Source organism: Orcinus orca, chromosome 12, assembly GCF_937001465.1.
Source record: "Orcinus orca chromosome 12, mOrcOrc1.1, whole genome shotgun sequence".
In the NCBI taxonomy this organism is placed as follows: domain Eukaryota; kingdom Metazoa; phylum Chordata; class Mammalia; order Artiodactyla; family Delphinidae; genus Orcinus; species Orcinus orca.
Window position 1 is genome coordinate 48,978,347 of NC_064570.1, and position 16,882 is coordinate 48,995,228.

At 42.1% G+C, this 16,882-nt stretch overlaps 1 protein-coding gene across 3 annotated transcripts in view; it reads right to left on the reverse strand.

Moving 5' to 3' along the window:
• Positions 1 to 569: 569 nt before the first annotated feature.
• The window catches only part of FIG4 (FIG4 phosphoinositide 5-phosphatase), a 129,828-nt gene continuing 113,515 nt past the window's right edge, over positions 570 to 16,882 (reverse strand). Inside the window, exon 23 of one of the 3 annotated variants that reach the window (XM_004264730.3) lies at positions 570 to 927. In XM_004264730.3, the coding sequence (XP_004264778.1) occupies positions 750 to 927 (178 nt within the window). In that variant the 3' untranslated portion in view covers positions 570 to 749. Of the gene's footprint in view, positions 928 to 9,085; positions 12,492 to 12,515; positions 12,861 to 16,882 lie in introns of those variants that run through there. The other 2 variants (XM_049695513.1, XM_033418670.2) reach the window with 2 other exon arrangements.

Sequence of the window (16,882 nt, forward strand, 5' to 3'; positions counted from 1 at the left end):
CACGATCCCATGTCCCCTGCATCGGCAGGTGGACTCTCAACCACTGCGCCACCAGGGAAGCCCAGTAATACATTTTTAATGTTTTATTTTGATATAATTTTATATTCACAGAAGTTCAAAGAACTGTTCACTGTTTTCCAGATTTACCATTTATTAATATTTTGCTGCATTTGCTTTATCATGTGTTCTTTTCCCCTGAACCACTGGAGAGCATTTTGTTGACATCTTGTCTCTTTATCTATAAATATTTCAGTGTTTATTTCCTAAGAACGAGGGCTTTCAAAAGAACACATTTTTTAAATCAAGACATAAAGTTAACATAACCATCAGAATAAATTTTTTAAAATGTTAACTACAAAGAAAAATACTCTGCCTTCGTTTCACACAGGAGGAAAATTTTGGCCTGTTTTGCTTACTATGATATTCCCAGGCTCTACCATAGGGCCTGGCACACAGCCGGTCCTCAATAAATACCTGTTAACATCTTAGTGTGACGGTGTGATACTAGATTAACCACATTTCTAAGCAAAGTATCTCTAAAATAAAGCAAAGGCAATGACAGCAAAATATTCAGTCATTTCTTTACTACCAATGATTTGTAATTCCCCAGTTACAAAAAGAGTAAAAGCCTTCTGATGTAAAGGACTGACGGGAAATTACCTTTTTAAGATGAGACAAACAAGTTAGAGCATAAGTAAATGGGACTTTGTTGGTCCCCCTCTGGGCCACTCTGGGGACCTGCTGTCTCTTCACAGGTAGCGGTTTCTGATGTATTCTCGGTACATGGAGGTGTCTTCTTTCCCCAGGGGCTGCATGATACCTTGACTGGCCTGGATGTGGGCTTGGAAGATCTCTGTAGATTTTCTGTCTACTTGAGGAGGCTGAACTTCATAGATGTTGTCTTGGGAGAAAGCTGAGATAGGTGTTCTATAGAAGAGAAGCGAGGACAGAGCTACATTAAAGAAAATAAAGGACCATAGGGACCTTGACCTCAAAAGCTCTTGAGAGCCACTGACCTTGAACGAGTGAACTTAGTAGTAACAAGTGGTGCTAGTGACCTCCCTGTTCCCTGTCGGTTGGCTTCCTCCTCTGCCTGAAAGAGCAGGACCAGCACTTGCCCAGGGAGCCTTCCCTGGCATGCAGGCTGGAGGGGCACCCCTCCTCTGTTCCCGCAGCCCTGGGCACACCCATGTCTGTGTGCCCATCTGCCTCCCTCACATGACTTAAGTAACCTGAGGTAGGGGCTGTACAGACTTTTCGCTCTCTTTCCTTGGTACCTGGTATGTACTCAATAGTTTTCTTAAGTAGGACTTATTAGTAGGAATCGGTGAAGTAGGGGATACTAATAATTCCTACCTCATAGGTTGATGGCAGGAGTAAATGAGTTTATATCTGCAAAGTGTTCCTTTAGCATAGTGCCTGGCACACTACTAGTGCTCAATAAAAGTGTACTATTGTTAGTAATTACCAGTGCACAATTCCTTAGCTGCAATTCTGAAATCCTAAAAGCTGTAATAACCAAACGTTACTTTGCCAGCAAAACCCGACTCAGTTGAAACTCATCTGGTGGTACAACGTACGATACTCGGCCCACTTCATGTGAATAGTAATGTGTTTATTTATCAGCCTCAGATCACACTGGGGATGCTCTTATAAGGTATATGCCAACACCCCCAAAATTCTGAATTCTGAAACACATCTGGCTTCAGATTTTTTGGATGAGAGTGTAAATCTGTAATAGGCAGCTTCCTTCCTTTCTGGGATGATTTGAAAAGCACCCCAGAACCTCTCTATTCAAAAATATCCCTCCATTCCCACCCCACCTAGACTGCCATAGTGCTTGAAATTTCCATCCACCCTTGGGGAAGGCGCTGTCTCCAAAAAAGGCCTTGTTAAAATGCAGCTGGGTGCCTGACACACGCGTAACTCATCGCAGCGTGAGCACCTGCTAGTTGTTACCTCCTTGGCTGGGGGCAGGCCCTGTAGGGATGAATCAACCACCAAGTCAGGTGTGCTGCAGAGTGAGCGTGTGTGGGAAGGTCAAGAAGAGGCAGGCCATGGGTAGGCGAGGATGGTACGCTACACCCTGTGAGGGACTGGGGGTACAACGACAGCACACTCCCCCACTTAGCCCAGGGCTGGCCCTGCAGAGGAGTGGGGGGGTTGGTTCTCCACATTAGGGCACCAAGACCACAAAGAGAAAAGATCTGGAGAATCTATTCTGCTGGGCTGGGACCTCAGTCTTGCTCATGTACATCTTATCAGAGGACCAGAAAGGCATCCTGGACGCCTGGCTGTTTGGTGAGCTGGGACCCCTGGAGCTGGGGGGGATTCCCTGCGGTCAGAAGCAGAACTGAACCTCAGACCCAGCTAGGACTGTACTTGCAATGTCAACATTTTGTGGGACACTAGGAAGGTGCAGTGAGCGACACACAAAGGGAGACAAGAGTTGTCCAGTAAAACCCTCCACCCTCATAGGATGAGTTACAATTACACTTAGGTCTTTCTTACTCTCCTAGAAAACAGTCAAGGTAGCTCCCTGTACTTCGCCTTTAGAAAACTAACACATCCTGCCTTGGCTGGAGACTCTGCTTAAAATCGCTGTGAGATAAAATACAACTAAAGGTGGAATATTCTTTCTGGAAGTCAACCTTAATTGTTTTGACCTTGGGGCAATATATTTAAACTCAAATTTGGTAAATGGCTTATGAAATACTCATTTTTCCAAAGCACTCTAATAATTTCACATGATCTTAGACTACACCCTTATTTAAATAAATAAAAACCAAAGGATAGTAATTTACTCGAAGTTTAAAAAAAAAAAAGACCCAGGTGAAAGAATCCTGAGCTGAGTCAATCTGAATTCCAGCTTGGCAGCAGTGCTTGTCTTCAAAATACAAAAGTAACGTTATAATTACAAATGGTTGGGATGATTAATATATGAACTCTTCTCAATTTTCCCTCACAAAATCATAGCAACTCTTCAGTCATGTACATAATTCAAAGCAAGATGCTAGAATTCTTTAACGGTTGTTAATATTCAGGGTCAAACCATTTTAACCTGAACACTTAAAAAGGAGGCTTCATTAGCGGTTTTAGAGATTGTCGTCAAAGTGCCGGCCACAGCAACTCCTGGACCACACCATCCACACCTGTCTAGTGTCTACACCCTCCATTTCACAGATGAGACATTTAAAGTCAATTTAAAAATGGGACTAATGGTTTCTGTGCTTTGAAGCTAGACCTCTGCCTGCAACCCTGTGTACATTAACCAAGAGCTTTCCAGCAGGCATCACACCAGAGAGATGCCATCTGGGAACTAGACCTTAATGCAGCTGACAAAAGGAGAATCCAAGTCATCAAGTCATTGTTTCGTCCTTTAGCAGCTCAGCTGAATACACGGGTGGGCAGGCTGTAGGGGGAACAGCAGCAGGGCTGGGACAACCATGAACAGGGCCACAGACCAGCCACTTCCACCCACTGCCTGGGGTTTCTTATCAGTAAATCAATCAGGAGTCCTCACCCTACTTCTCAGTAAACTGCTTCAATGCCCCGTGGAGTAATGAAAAACCATTACAAACACTCTAAATGTGAAATGTCAACATCAGCCTTAAATGGTATCAGACTGAGTGGCAGGTGGGTTTAGGGCTTCAACACCACCTCACTGTGGTGTTGATTTTGCTACTTGCTAAAGTTTGAGAATCTTTGGTCTAAGGAGACCAAACTGTAATCTAAAATGCTAAATAAAATCTTATTTGTGGTCAGTCAACAGCATTGAACATTTTTAAGTAGAAACTTTCTTCTGAAATGATATACTACCACTAATCCTACATTGAGCAGGCACCATTTAACACTTAACTGTAAAGACATGAGTAGCAATATTACATTTCCTAATGTCCTCACACTTGATTTCCCCGTTGGCTTATGCAAGGCAAGGAAGAAATACAAAAACATCCAGGACCCTCACAAGGGGCTGCTGGTGGGCACCTTGTCTCTGAGGGGCACTGGAAAGAGATGGAGGTAACCCCAATAACACTTCCAACACTACATGTAATAGTCTTTTTATTAGCTTAGATGGCATTTGTTTCTGGGTGAAAAGACCAGTGTTTAAACACTAAATGATGTGGAAATTGTAAGGCTACTTTCTTTTATTCATTCCAGTAGAGAGAGATGGCTTATTATTGCACTTTCATGGTGGAAGAAACGTCCGACATTTCTCTCCTGTCCATAAACAGAATTTTTGTTTTCAGCTTCTCCCCATAGTCCTCAAAGGGATAAGACTTATTGCCCTTAATTCAAATGCTAGTAGTCTTTTTGGAGATGAATTATTATAATTACAAATTTGCAGGCTCATTTTATCTACAAAACCTAGTCCCATCTTCAAGGAAGCCTCTGTATTTCCTCTCAAGGAATGTTGCGGTCATCTTTAGTTCATTTATGGGCTCACTGTACTCAACACCAAGGATTGATGACACTTAGCCTTAACTGCAGTTCCCATTCACAGAAGAGAAACATTTTAGGCAGAAATTCATTAGACACACTACATGTTTTTAAAGAAGATCCTTACTGGTGCCCTTTTATGCTCGCTCTTAAATGTGTTATTACTCGTTTGGTTATAATAAGACCATGTCCTATGGTAATGGTATCTTACACTTGGATGCATAACGAAAGTTTGAGTCCCTTTAAAAGTTCAATTCCCATTGAGGGTATTTCTGACTTATACATATTGAGTACCCAATAAGCATATGTTGGTTTGACAAGAAAATATTTAATTGGTCAGACTGAAATGTCTTCTGGATTTAGTAATGATATGACGATTTGTGGTTGGTGATAGAAGAACTAGATAATACTTGTATAATTTCAATAATTTTATACATGTGATACTTTTCCAATATGTTAAAATCTTATACTTTTTCTAGGATGAGCATTTTGGCACACACCAAACCCATTTGGCTTTTCCAGAAAATTTAGTAATGGTTCTTTTTTTTTTTTTTTTTGCGGTACGCAGGCCTCTCACTGTTGTGGCCTCTCCCGTTGTGGAGCACAGGCTCTGGACGTGCAGGCTCAGCGGCCATGGCTCATGGGCCCAGCCGCTCCGCGGCACGTGGGATCTTCCCGGACCGGGGCACGAACCCGTGTGCCCTGCATCAGCAGGCAGACTCTCAACCACTGCGCCACCAGGGAAGCCCTAGTAATGGTTCTAATCACAGGATATATTTCCCTTCCTGGTGATCCCTTCTGTTGCTACCACAAACTCCAAGTTTTCCCAAGTTGCTGTTTTCACATCACCAAATGGTTCTGTTGGTTCATGACTGTGTGACAGGATCAAAAGAATATTACAGGGCTTCCCTGGTGGCGCAGTGGTTGAGAGTCCGCCTGCTGATGCAGGGGACACGGGTTCGTGCCCCGGTCCGGGAAGATCCCACATGCCGCGGAGCGGCTGGGCCCCGTGAGCCATGGCCGCTGAGCCTGCGTGTCCGGAGCCTGTGCTCCGCAACGGAAAAGGCCACAACAGTGAGAGGCCTGCGTACCGCAAAATAAAAAAAAAAAGAATATTACAGGTGAAGAGGCCCTTATGGAAGACCCTGACCAATAGCCTTATTTGCAGATAATGGTCAGCATTAGGTCATTCTTCTCATTACTTTCCTCTACCTTCTGCGAGAAAACAATCATTAGGGCAGGATCAAAGTTGAGCAGATGCTCCAGTCTCAGTGGGGTAAAACCTCAGCTAAATGTCTTAATAGCACAAGTCCTTTATTATTCTATTTGTCTTTCTGCCGGCTTTGTAATTTCTATTAAGCAACAAGGGCTATTATTTCCTAACTGGCAGAGGGGCCTATGGCACACATTGCCATGCAATCATTTAAAAAAAATTATTTTATTTTTATGGCTGTGTCTGGTCTTAGTTGTGGCACGTGGGATCTTTTGTTGTGGCGTGCGCGCTCCTTGTTGCTGTGCGCAGACTTCTCTCCTGTTGTGGCATACGGGTTTTCTCTCTCTAGTTGCGGCACACAGGCTCCAGAGCATGTGGGCTCCGTAGTTTGCAGCGCACAGGCTCAGTAGTTGTGGCATGCGGGATTAGTTGCCCTGTGGCATGTGGGAATCTTAGTTCCCCAACCAGGGATCGAACCCGTGTCCCCTGCATTGGAAGGTGGATTCTTTACCACTGGACCACCACGGAAGTCCCTGCAATGATTTTCTCTCTTTCTAGCTTTCAATATTGTTTAGAGCCTTTAGCCCTCAGTTTGTGGGTGCCATTCTAACATCTTTTTGTGACCATCCATCGCTTCTCGTTACTTCCCTTATTAGGTTGCTTGTATCTTTCTAACAAAGTACTCATACACTGAAGTCTAGTCACGAATCTATTCTACCAAGATGATACGGTGAGAATGTGTTTGCTTCATGTTAAAAAATCAGGATAATGCTGCATACTCCTCCCATTCAGTGTACAAGTCTAGACACCTAAGTCCAAAATGTAGCTCTCAAATCATGCTTGTCCAATATGGTAGCCATGAGCCACATGTGCCTATTTAAATTAGTTAAAATTAACTAAAATTTAAAATTAGCTCCTCAGTAGCACTAGCCACATTTCAAGTTCCTGATAACCACATGTGGCTAGTGGCTACTGCATTGAACAGTGCGGTACAGAACATTTCCTTCATCACAGAAAGTGCCACTGGACAGACTGTTCTAGAACCTCTTTCCTGCTATTTTTTTCTCAGAAATTCTGAGTATCTCTTTCTAAACTCATTGCCTTAATGTAATATGTCCCTGCATAGCACTTATCACTATCTGATCTTTTATTTATCTGTTTATATACTTTCCACGATGTGAATTCTATCTTGCTTACCTCCTTATCCCCAATGCCCTGAAGAATCTTTGGCATATAGTAAGTGTTCAATAATTACTCCCTGAATGAATGAATGGCATCTGTTTAAGGAAGATGATTTTACCTTGGCTTTCTAAATTCAGAACCTGAAAGCAGTGTGATTTGGATTGCTCTAGAATCTAGAGTCTAGATGACAGGGAGGTAGGATTTCCAGCGGAAGTCTGGCCTCAGATAACCATAAGGTGGACGGGGCACTGAGGGGAAGCTGAGGTGCTTTCTACCAGGGCCAAACTATCCAAGTAGCTCAAAAAACAAGGTTGAGGCAGGACGGGTGCATTCTAATCCCCCTTTAGAGGTGAGAAAACAATGACTCAGATGAACAAACTCACTAAATGGCCTGAAATCAAGAGGAATGTGTCAATCTTCAAACCACCTCTAATAAAACGAAACAAAAGGCAAAACAGTCCCCATATCCTGGGATTCTAGAAAGCAGGCTCTGCCTATGTAATTTGCTTTCATACATCCTGTCAAGCCAGTTTCAGTGTTGGAGATATGGGCAAGCACATTTGCTGCCTTCCACACATACGCACTGCCCCGACCCCCCAACCAAGGGCACTTGCGTGTGTCTTTGGGTAGACATACATGACATCACAGTAAAGGCAACTGGCTTGAGGGGCAAACACTTATCCATGTATTAGGACATGAAGCCATGCTATTAGCTGCTGATGACATTCTAAACATCATCAAGGTAAAAAAAAAATTTACTTTTTATTCCTGCTAAGACAGCAAGTCTATATAATACACACAAAATGCTACGAACCTAATGCATGATTTCCCCAAAGTCCAATTAAATTTTCAGTCTTGTTATGCCATTGAGAGCTAATGAGCGAGATACAGAATAGTGTATAAATCTGATTCCTTCAAATCCAAACAAATTCCAAATCCTTTGAACAGCTGCTATTACAGTAGGATGACTGAACCGTCCTCCAGCAGAGATGCCGCAAGAGAGGTTAGAAATTTCACAAGCAGGTTAAAATGCATTAAAGCAAATATGACAATAATGCCAGTCCCTAAACAACCCACCATTAGAAGGAGCAAAAGGGGTGATGAGAAGGAACTCAAGAATATAATCGGTGATGATGGAACATAAAATGTACAGTCTTGTAGACCAGGGGTGCAGGCAGCCCTGTCTGTATATAAGGCCCTTCAAAGGCTCAGCAGTAAGGAATCTCAACTGCTTACTGTAGACTAGGTCTTTATAGATTTTGATAGGAGAGGAGTATGTCATTTGGTTATGGAGTGTGAGGACAGCAAAACTCTTATTATTGTGTGTGTTTCTCAAACACTTATCTGCCTTCAACGTGTCAGGGAGCCATGTCAGTGACAGGCCAGCCAGAAAGGCACTGCAGTCTCACAAAAGTTAGGATTTAATGCCTAAGCCTAAGCCACGCTAACAAGAGAGAAAAGTTATTTATAGATCAAAGTACACAATGACCTTAAGATATCAAAGAAATCCATGCCTGTGAATGTCTAAGGCTGCTAAACTCTTTTTTTTTCTTTTTAAGCTTTACTGAGGTACGATTGACAAAAAACTATCTTGTGAAGACTTATTTTTCATCAGATCAACTAGATGAAAAAAGTGTCTATGTATGTATATACACATACACATGTATGTTATGTACAGATATATTTATACGTAACAGTTATGCTTATATATACTAATATATACATATATTTTCTTTAAACATAACGCTGAGGGAAGGGCTGTGTGTGTGTGTGTGTATATATATATATATATATATATATCTCAACACTCCCCACAGTGATATACTTCAAATGAGTCCATGTGACCTCATTTTTACAATGTCCATTCCACTGTGCAGACACTGAAACAAAAGTACAATTGCTTTTAACATGTGACTTTCTATTTTACACTGTTATACATAAGAGCCTTAGAGACTATTACGAGCTTGTAAGAGTAAAGGTTTTGGTTAAAATGTCATAACATCACTGCCATACATATACATTGAGGAAAAAAAATTAACAATGCTTACCTAATATTTATCATGGAAAACTACTGTGCTTCAAGTCTATCAATGCTTTTCACCTTTTTATTATAAAATAAGACAGATAACAGAAAACCACACAAAACAAACACACACAATTATTAGAAGGTAAACACAAGCTGGGTCAAGAAACCGAAATTTTGGCAGCCAACCCAGAAGCCCCTTCTATGTGCTCCATCCCCATCACAACCCCTCCCTCCCCTCATAAGTAGCCATCAACCTGACTTCTACAGTAAGCACTTCTTTGCACTTTAAAAAAAAAAAAAAAGATTTTTTTTCATTCAATTGTGCATCCCGAGACTATAGTTTAAAAGTGTGATAGGCCTTTTAATCTACAGATTCTCCCTCCTATCTTTTCCTTACAAGTTGTCGAAGAAACCAGGTTGTAGAGTTTCTCTCGTCTGGGTTTTGCTGATGGCATATTCATGATGCAGTTCAAAAATCTTCCTCTGTCCTTTATATTTCCTGCAAGCCAGCAATTGGATCCGGAGGCTTGGTGAGAATTTGCTTCAACTGCTGTGGCGAGACCACAGGTGGTAGAGTGCTGTGTCATCAGGAGGGCCACAGTGTCTAGCTGTTTATCTTTTTTGATGCCCACAGTCACTGATATGCAATGCCTAGATCCAGTCACTGATATGCAATGCTTAGATCCATTAGTTCACTGGGGATTGCCAGATGATAATTATCTTATTTTTTTTCATTTATCAGTTGTCACACTTAAAAAATATATTTATTTTATTTATTTTTTTGGCTGCATTGGGTCTTTGTTGCTGTGCGTGGGCTTTCTCTAGTTGCGGCCAGCAGGGGCTACTCTTCATTGCAGTGTGCAGGCTTCTCATTGCGGTGGCTTCTCTTGTTGCGGAGCATGGGCTCCAGGTGCATGGGCTTCAGTAGTTGTGGCTCGTGGGCTCTAGAACGCAGGCTCAATAGTTGTGGCGCACGGGCTTAGTTGCTCTGCGGCATGTGGTATCTTCCCGGACCAGGACTCGAAGCCGTGTCCCCTGCATTGGCAGGTGGATTCTTAACGACTGTACCACCAGGGAAGCCCTGTCACACTTTTTTAAAAAGATTTTTTTCCTCATCTCTTGTTTGGTTACCCAACGGTACAATTCATATGATTCAGAGTCATATGCTTGATTCTTTGTTTTCCAGATAATGAAATAGTTCCTTATCATCCTTCTAAGGTGACCAGATTTTTAGAAAATCATCATAAACTCATGGATTTAAAAATATTTGATGAGTTCCATCCTACTGTAATTAATATCCTTATTGAAGTGCAAATTTTCCCATCTTTGTCCAGTGGGAGCCAGCATCGCAAGAGAGTATCATACTGTATATCATTGCTCAGGAAAAGATCAAAATTCAAAATCTGAAGTATGGTTTCCATTGAACGCATATTGCTTTTGCACCATCGTAAAGCCCCCAAATTTTAAGTTGAACCATTGTAAGCTGGGGACCATCTGTGCTCCATTTTTTTTTTTTTCTGACATAAAGTTTTTTTTCTCTGACATAAAGCCTGAGAATAATCTAATTTTCTTTCCCTTAAAAGTCACTTTCTCTTTTTAGATGTCTAAAGGATCTTTTTCCTTTAAAGTCCAGTTAACATACTATACTGTATCATTTTTGGTCACTATTCTCAGGTATGTGTTGTGCTATTCAAACACGTAGTTTTATATTTCAGAAAAAAAAATTGGCATTACTGTTTTTAGTATTTTTTTTGTTCCCTTGCTTTGTTTTTCTTCATCAAGACGACTCCTATCCATGCTAAATCTTCCTTGCCTATTGCCAATATTTGACACTTTCTCTTAAATCTTTTTTTCTTCGTTTCTTTTTGAATTTTAACGTTTTGTATTTTAAGCTCATTTTGAAATAGTATGCTTCAGTTTTGACCTCTTTTATCAAGTTGTCTTTCTGGCATGCTTTCAACGGAGGGATGTTATTCTGCTCTGTGTTCTTTCATTCTCCTAATAACTTTATATGGGTTTGGACCTCGATACTTTCCTGTTGCTCATTATGCAAAATTAAATTTTCCTGAACCTTTAGAATGGAGTGTAGTTCAGGAAAATCTGACTAACTTGTTTAAAAACATGGCAGCTTGCTTTCTGAGATTTCCTTTACCTCTTCTCTCTCCCCTCTTCTATCTGGACTTTCTCTTTCCCTCCTGCCTCCTGCCACTGTCCTGCCCAGTTTTGACTCCACTGTCGGCACTTTCTCCTCAGACGGGTGCCCTGGCCTGGAAGGGAGCTTTGGCCGTCGGGTTCAGGAGTTAATCTGGCCCAGACTGCCTCAGCTCTTTTCAGAACCCACCAAGAGTCCCTGCACTCAGCTGGCACTGAATTGGGTAAAACCCCTCCCAGTTTCAGCTGCTGTGCTCAGATTAGCCCGCAGTCATTTCCAGTGCACTCCTCTTAGCTACTCTGGGGCTCTCCTGGTCTCAGGTCTGTCAGATGCCCTGCTGTCCCCTCCTGACTCCTTCCTCTCGTACAGCACGAATATCATGCAGGTCTTCTGGCTGTTGGCGGTTTACCTCCACCACCTGCTTATATTTTGTGATTTGTGGATAACTTATGCGGTTTGAGGTAAATACTGCCCATGTGTATTTGGTTGTGCTCCCTAGTTGTTCTGTTTTATGTGATGATTCAGAGATTTAAAAAACTATGTTGCTGCCGTCTTCTTCCCAGAACCAACTAGGCATGTCTGTTTTTAAAGTATATTTTTCACCCATCCCCAAAGCTGGACGGTCCCTAAATGTGACATATTGTTGCCTGCATGGCTATACTGTCCTTGCTGCGGAGGGAGGCATTGCCACACCACTTCTCCTTACCCAGGGCTTTGTTCAGAGAAACTCTTTTCCAGCTCAACTCCCATTTCTACTCCATCAGGACTTGGTCTCCTCAGAGACAGGTGAATACCACAGGGTCCAGATGTGGCTGCTATCCTAGTGATGCAGAGACTTGGGGGAAGTGCAGAGAATGTGGTAGAGCCCTTAATCTCACGGTTCACTTACATCTGGCTAATCAAGCATTATTACAACTATGGCAGCAGAAAGAAATACAGGTAAAGTTAGGAAAATTAAAAAATGACTGCCTATCAGCTTTACTTTTATTGCAGCTAATGGGAGATGGCTAGGATATCAGTTAGATTTGGGTCATGATTTTAATGAACAAGGGAGTCCTTCCCATGGCTACTCAAGGACCTCACTCCATCTGATGCGAGCAGGGTGCTTTCACCATTCTTGCCTAGTGGCATTTGATGACTGCTAATAAAATGGCAATTGTATGTTTCTATTCTCTCCCTTTCTGGAGAGTTTTAATCCTCCTTTGCCACCAGTGTATATTGAGAGCAGACAGGCAGTCTTTTAATTTACAGGTCACTAGATCACAAAAAGCCTCATCTGGACTTAAAGAGAGCTCCACAAAACCCAGAGATCCTGGGCTTTGAGTGGGATGCGGTGATGTATGGGGGAAGGAGTGGGTTCTACTTATAGCAAGAGGAATATGCATAGATAACTGGGTAGCTAGCAGGGCAGACTCCGACAGATAACATAAATTAGATTCCTCAGTATCCATCTGAACTCCCCTTCCTGCATGCAGAGGCTGAAAAACAAAAAATAACATCCCAGACTCCCTTGCAATTTGGGTTCAAAATGTGATTTAGGTTCTACCCACCACTTGTACTCACAGGGGTCTGATTTGGAACTGACTCATACGCGAAGAAGCAACATGTAGGGTGTCCTTTTTGCAGACTCTGGCAAAGGCAATGTGCTCTCGAGTTGGCCACCCCAGTGGCAGCTTCCTGATTATAGCTGAGGTGGCTGGTTTTGCAGCCAGCAGCTGCTGTGATACCTTCCGGATCTAGGCAGATGCAGCAGCCACTCTGATGATTTGCCATGTGCTTTGCGGAGTCATTCCTGGCAGCTTGGTCTACAATCTGTCTCTTTAGCCCTCTGGTGATTCTGAAAGCCACTGAAAATCCCATAATAAATCACTTCCTGTTTAATCTACCTAGAGTGGATTATGTTTTCTGCAACTGAATTCAGACCACGTAGCCAATGTGCAAAAGCACAGGAAGCTCCAGCTCTTTCTTGCTTTAGCCGGGAGCAAGCACAGAGGCACCTAGGTAACCCTGTTCCTGGATGGTTCTAGCAACAAGGGGATAATTCCAGCAGTTGGGCACAGTTGTGTTCACTGCCCTAGGAGACAGAAGGGACAGTCTACTACAAGCACATACATGAGTGGCAATGGTGGTACTTTTGATGTTTGGGCCATAGCTGTTAGTATTCTTATTGGTCCATGTATGGCAGAATGATACTCTTCTACATTCTCTCTGACAACTGTAAAATTAAAATGTCGTTTGTGTTTTTAAAAGGACTTTTGGTTTTAGACAAACAAAGTAAGATGATTTTTGGACCTGAAACAGGTAAAATGCCTCCAATTTAGGATGCAATTTATAAATTGAAGGATTTCCCTCCCATTTTGTAGGATATATTGCCTTAGTATAAAAAGAAATGCAGTTTTTCCTCTGTTTCAGCTGTGTCTAGTATTACAAACACCAGGAGAGCACCCAATGATATTTGGCTGCACTATTTTGTAGGCCATAACGTGAACATTTCAGCTGCTGTTGGCTTTTTTTTTTTTACATCTTTATTGGAGTATTACTGCTTTACAATGGTGTGTTAGTTTCTGCTTTATAACAAAGTGAATCAGTTATACATATACATATGTTCCCATATCTCTTCCCTCTTGCGTCTCCCACCCTCCCTATCCCACCCCTCTAGGTGGTCACAAAGCACCGAGCTTGGCTTTGAGCCACAGGCAACAGGAACTGGTTACCCTGCACAGCACTGGGTCTGTTCTGCCAGTAAAGGACAGGTTGCACATCAAGCCTGTAACAGCTGTTCTCAAAGGGCAAAGAATACAACTGCCCCTCCCAGAGTCATCCTTTCTCCCCGCCTGTACACAGGCCCAGACTCTCCCTCAGGGCAACTGGTCATCTATCAGACATTTCCACGGTGACCTTTGGGAGCAATCTGTCCCTGCTGTCCTCAAATTTCCTGGAACAGCAGCAGCAGTGGCCTGTCACTCCTGGAGATGCAGGGCTGCAGTAATGGCCCTGTGTCTTATCTCCCACGTGGAAGTGATGACACCTACTTATATTCTTCATGCCCATTTGAATATTTTCACCTTTTCCTGATGATTTACAGAGTGCTATCACCGAGTCTGCCATGTCACTTCATTATATCTCCTGTTTACCTCCATCTTTTTTCTAAGACTTTTTATTGTAGAACCTCTTCAGATTTATAGAACTATTATACAGAGAGTTCCGACATACCCCATACATACCCCAGTTTCCCCATGTGACGTCTTCCATTAGGATGGTACATTTCTTGCAATTAATGAACTGATATTGACACATTATTATTAAGTAAAATCCATACTTAGTTTTTACCTAACATCCTTTTTCTTTTCCAAGAACTTATCAAGGATACATTATATTTAGTTGTCATCTCCACTTAGGGTCCTCTTGGAGGTGACAGTAGACTGACCTTGTCACTGATGACCTTGATAGTTTTGAAGAGTACTCAACCTGCATCTTTTCAGAGTTATCCTTCACTTTAATTACAGTAAGGATCAGACAAAACTGACTTTTGGAAGGAGCTATCAGTAGGATCATGAGCCTTCAAACCAAAACCTACCTGTCCTGAGTTTTCAGAAAGCTCATATGGCTTCATCTCTGTCAATGCTCATCTGTGATGGGGTGTTGGGCACGCTTCCCAGTGGATACTCAGACACAGCTGCCGAGGGAACTCCTGTGGAGGATTTGATGGAGCGGGGGTTCCACAACCTGGCTGATCACTACATTCAAAGGAGAATTTTACGAAGCACAGATGCCCAGGTCTTAGCCCAGGTGTACTGAATCAATCTCCAGCTACAGGGTCTGGAAGTCTGTATTTTGTATTACTTAAAAAAACAAGTCTTGCTAATTATGTTTTTAATATAGAAAATGATAAAACATGGCCCATAATCCATTAGTATTGATAATATAAAGGTATAAACACCTTACATTTATAAAGGTATAAATGTAGAAAATGTAAAGAGAAACCAAAAGTCTAAAATGAAAACTGAATGCCTCCCTATAATCTATTTAACCATTTTCTAAGGACGCTTTTTTTTTTTACATCTTTATTGGAGTATAATTGCTTTACAATGGTGTGTTAGTTTCTGCTTTATAACAAAGTGAATCAGTTATACATATACATATGTTCCCATATCTCTTCCCTCTTGTGTCTCCCTCCCTCCCACCCTCCCTATCCCACCCCTCCAGGCGGTAACAAAGCACCGAGCTGATCTCCCTGTGCTATGCGGCTGCTTCCCACTAGCTATCTACCTTACGTTTGGTAGTGTATATATGTCCATGCCTCTCTCTCTGTCACAGCTTATCTAAGGACGCTTTGATTGCTCCCTGTTTTTTAGTGTTGTCTTCTGTTTGCTTGACATTTGTATTTCAGCAAGCTTCCCAAGATATTCTGGTGTAACCAGAAATTTGAAACCCACTACTACAGACGAAATTCACAACTGAGCTGAGGTGGGGCAGAATGTCCCTTTCCATGCTGGCATCCTTCTGAAATCACAAAGCCCTGCTCTTCCCTTTCCTCCCCTGAACAAGTCACCCCTAAAGTCATTAGATGGGGGCAGAGCAAGGAGAGGCAGCCTGTGACAGCCTGTGGGGTGCTGGAGCCCAAGTTGGGTGAGAAGGGTAGATCCAGTGTGGGGAGTTTAGGCCTGAGTGAGGACGGCGTCCACGTGTAGGGGCAGCCTGAGGTGGTATGTCAGAGACTGAGCAGGGAGAAGTGGGTGTGAACATCCATGTGGAGTGGTGGCTTGGGGCCCAAGGGGATAAGGAGGGCATTCATGAGGGTGGTGTCTCTGAAAAGGTGTCAGTGCCTGAATAGAGGGCATCCATGTGGGGGAAGGGGTGGATGCAGTGGTGACGGAAGACTGGTTATACACGAGGGAATGAATCAGATAAATATAATGAGGGTAACAGCCATGTTTCTCACTGTTGGAGAGGGAGGTCACTAATATGGAAAGGGAGACGGACGGAATAACCCCAGAGTACCCTCCAATTAGAGGCATCAGTATGAATTTAAAGATATATATCTATATTTTATATGTATTATGCTTACAAATATATAATGTATATTATATATATAATATATGTAGTATATATTTGTATATACATATATGTATATATTTGCATATGTCTATATATTTACATCTATGAGTATATGTAAGTATATATATATGTCCTTTGAGTGGGCCTGGGAGCAATGACATCCCAATGGCAATAGTGCCCACACCTTGGCTTTAATACCATTTTCCACTAAAAAGAACCTGAGGTCCTTGGAGAAATGACTGATTTCAGGGCTGGGGCAGGCAAAGAACATGATGAGCTTAGAACATCTTGTGCCAGAAATCAAGCATATATTTAAAGAATGATGAGGATGTGTCCAGAGAACACAAGAGCCAGGATGAAGGGACGCAGGTGAAATTTGGAACAATTTGAGTATCAAAATAAATAATGATAGTAACAGACTATATCCCATCGAATAAAACAGAAAACCAAGATCTCATACTGAGAAAAATAGATAAATGAAATAATTGAAAGTTTGATGAAGAAAGGGATGTTTACATCATTTCAAAGTATCTCCCATAAAATATTCATTAATTAAAAGAGAGGGGAGGAAAAAAAAGCAAAAAGTGGAAAGGCCGAGAAGATTCCATTTTAATCAAGGGACTGAAATAAAGATGATTAGTAATGGCATGAATTGAAATTGTGTGCCACCTGATAGGATGCAATAAAAAGAACTCACCATCACTTCTGTGATATTCCTGCCTGTATTTGTGATGTACTTTAAGCCAATGAACATTTATGATGTCAGAGTTTCTGGGGGTCGGGAATCTGAGAGTGGCTTAATTGGGTGATT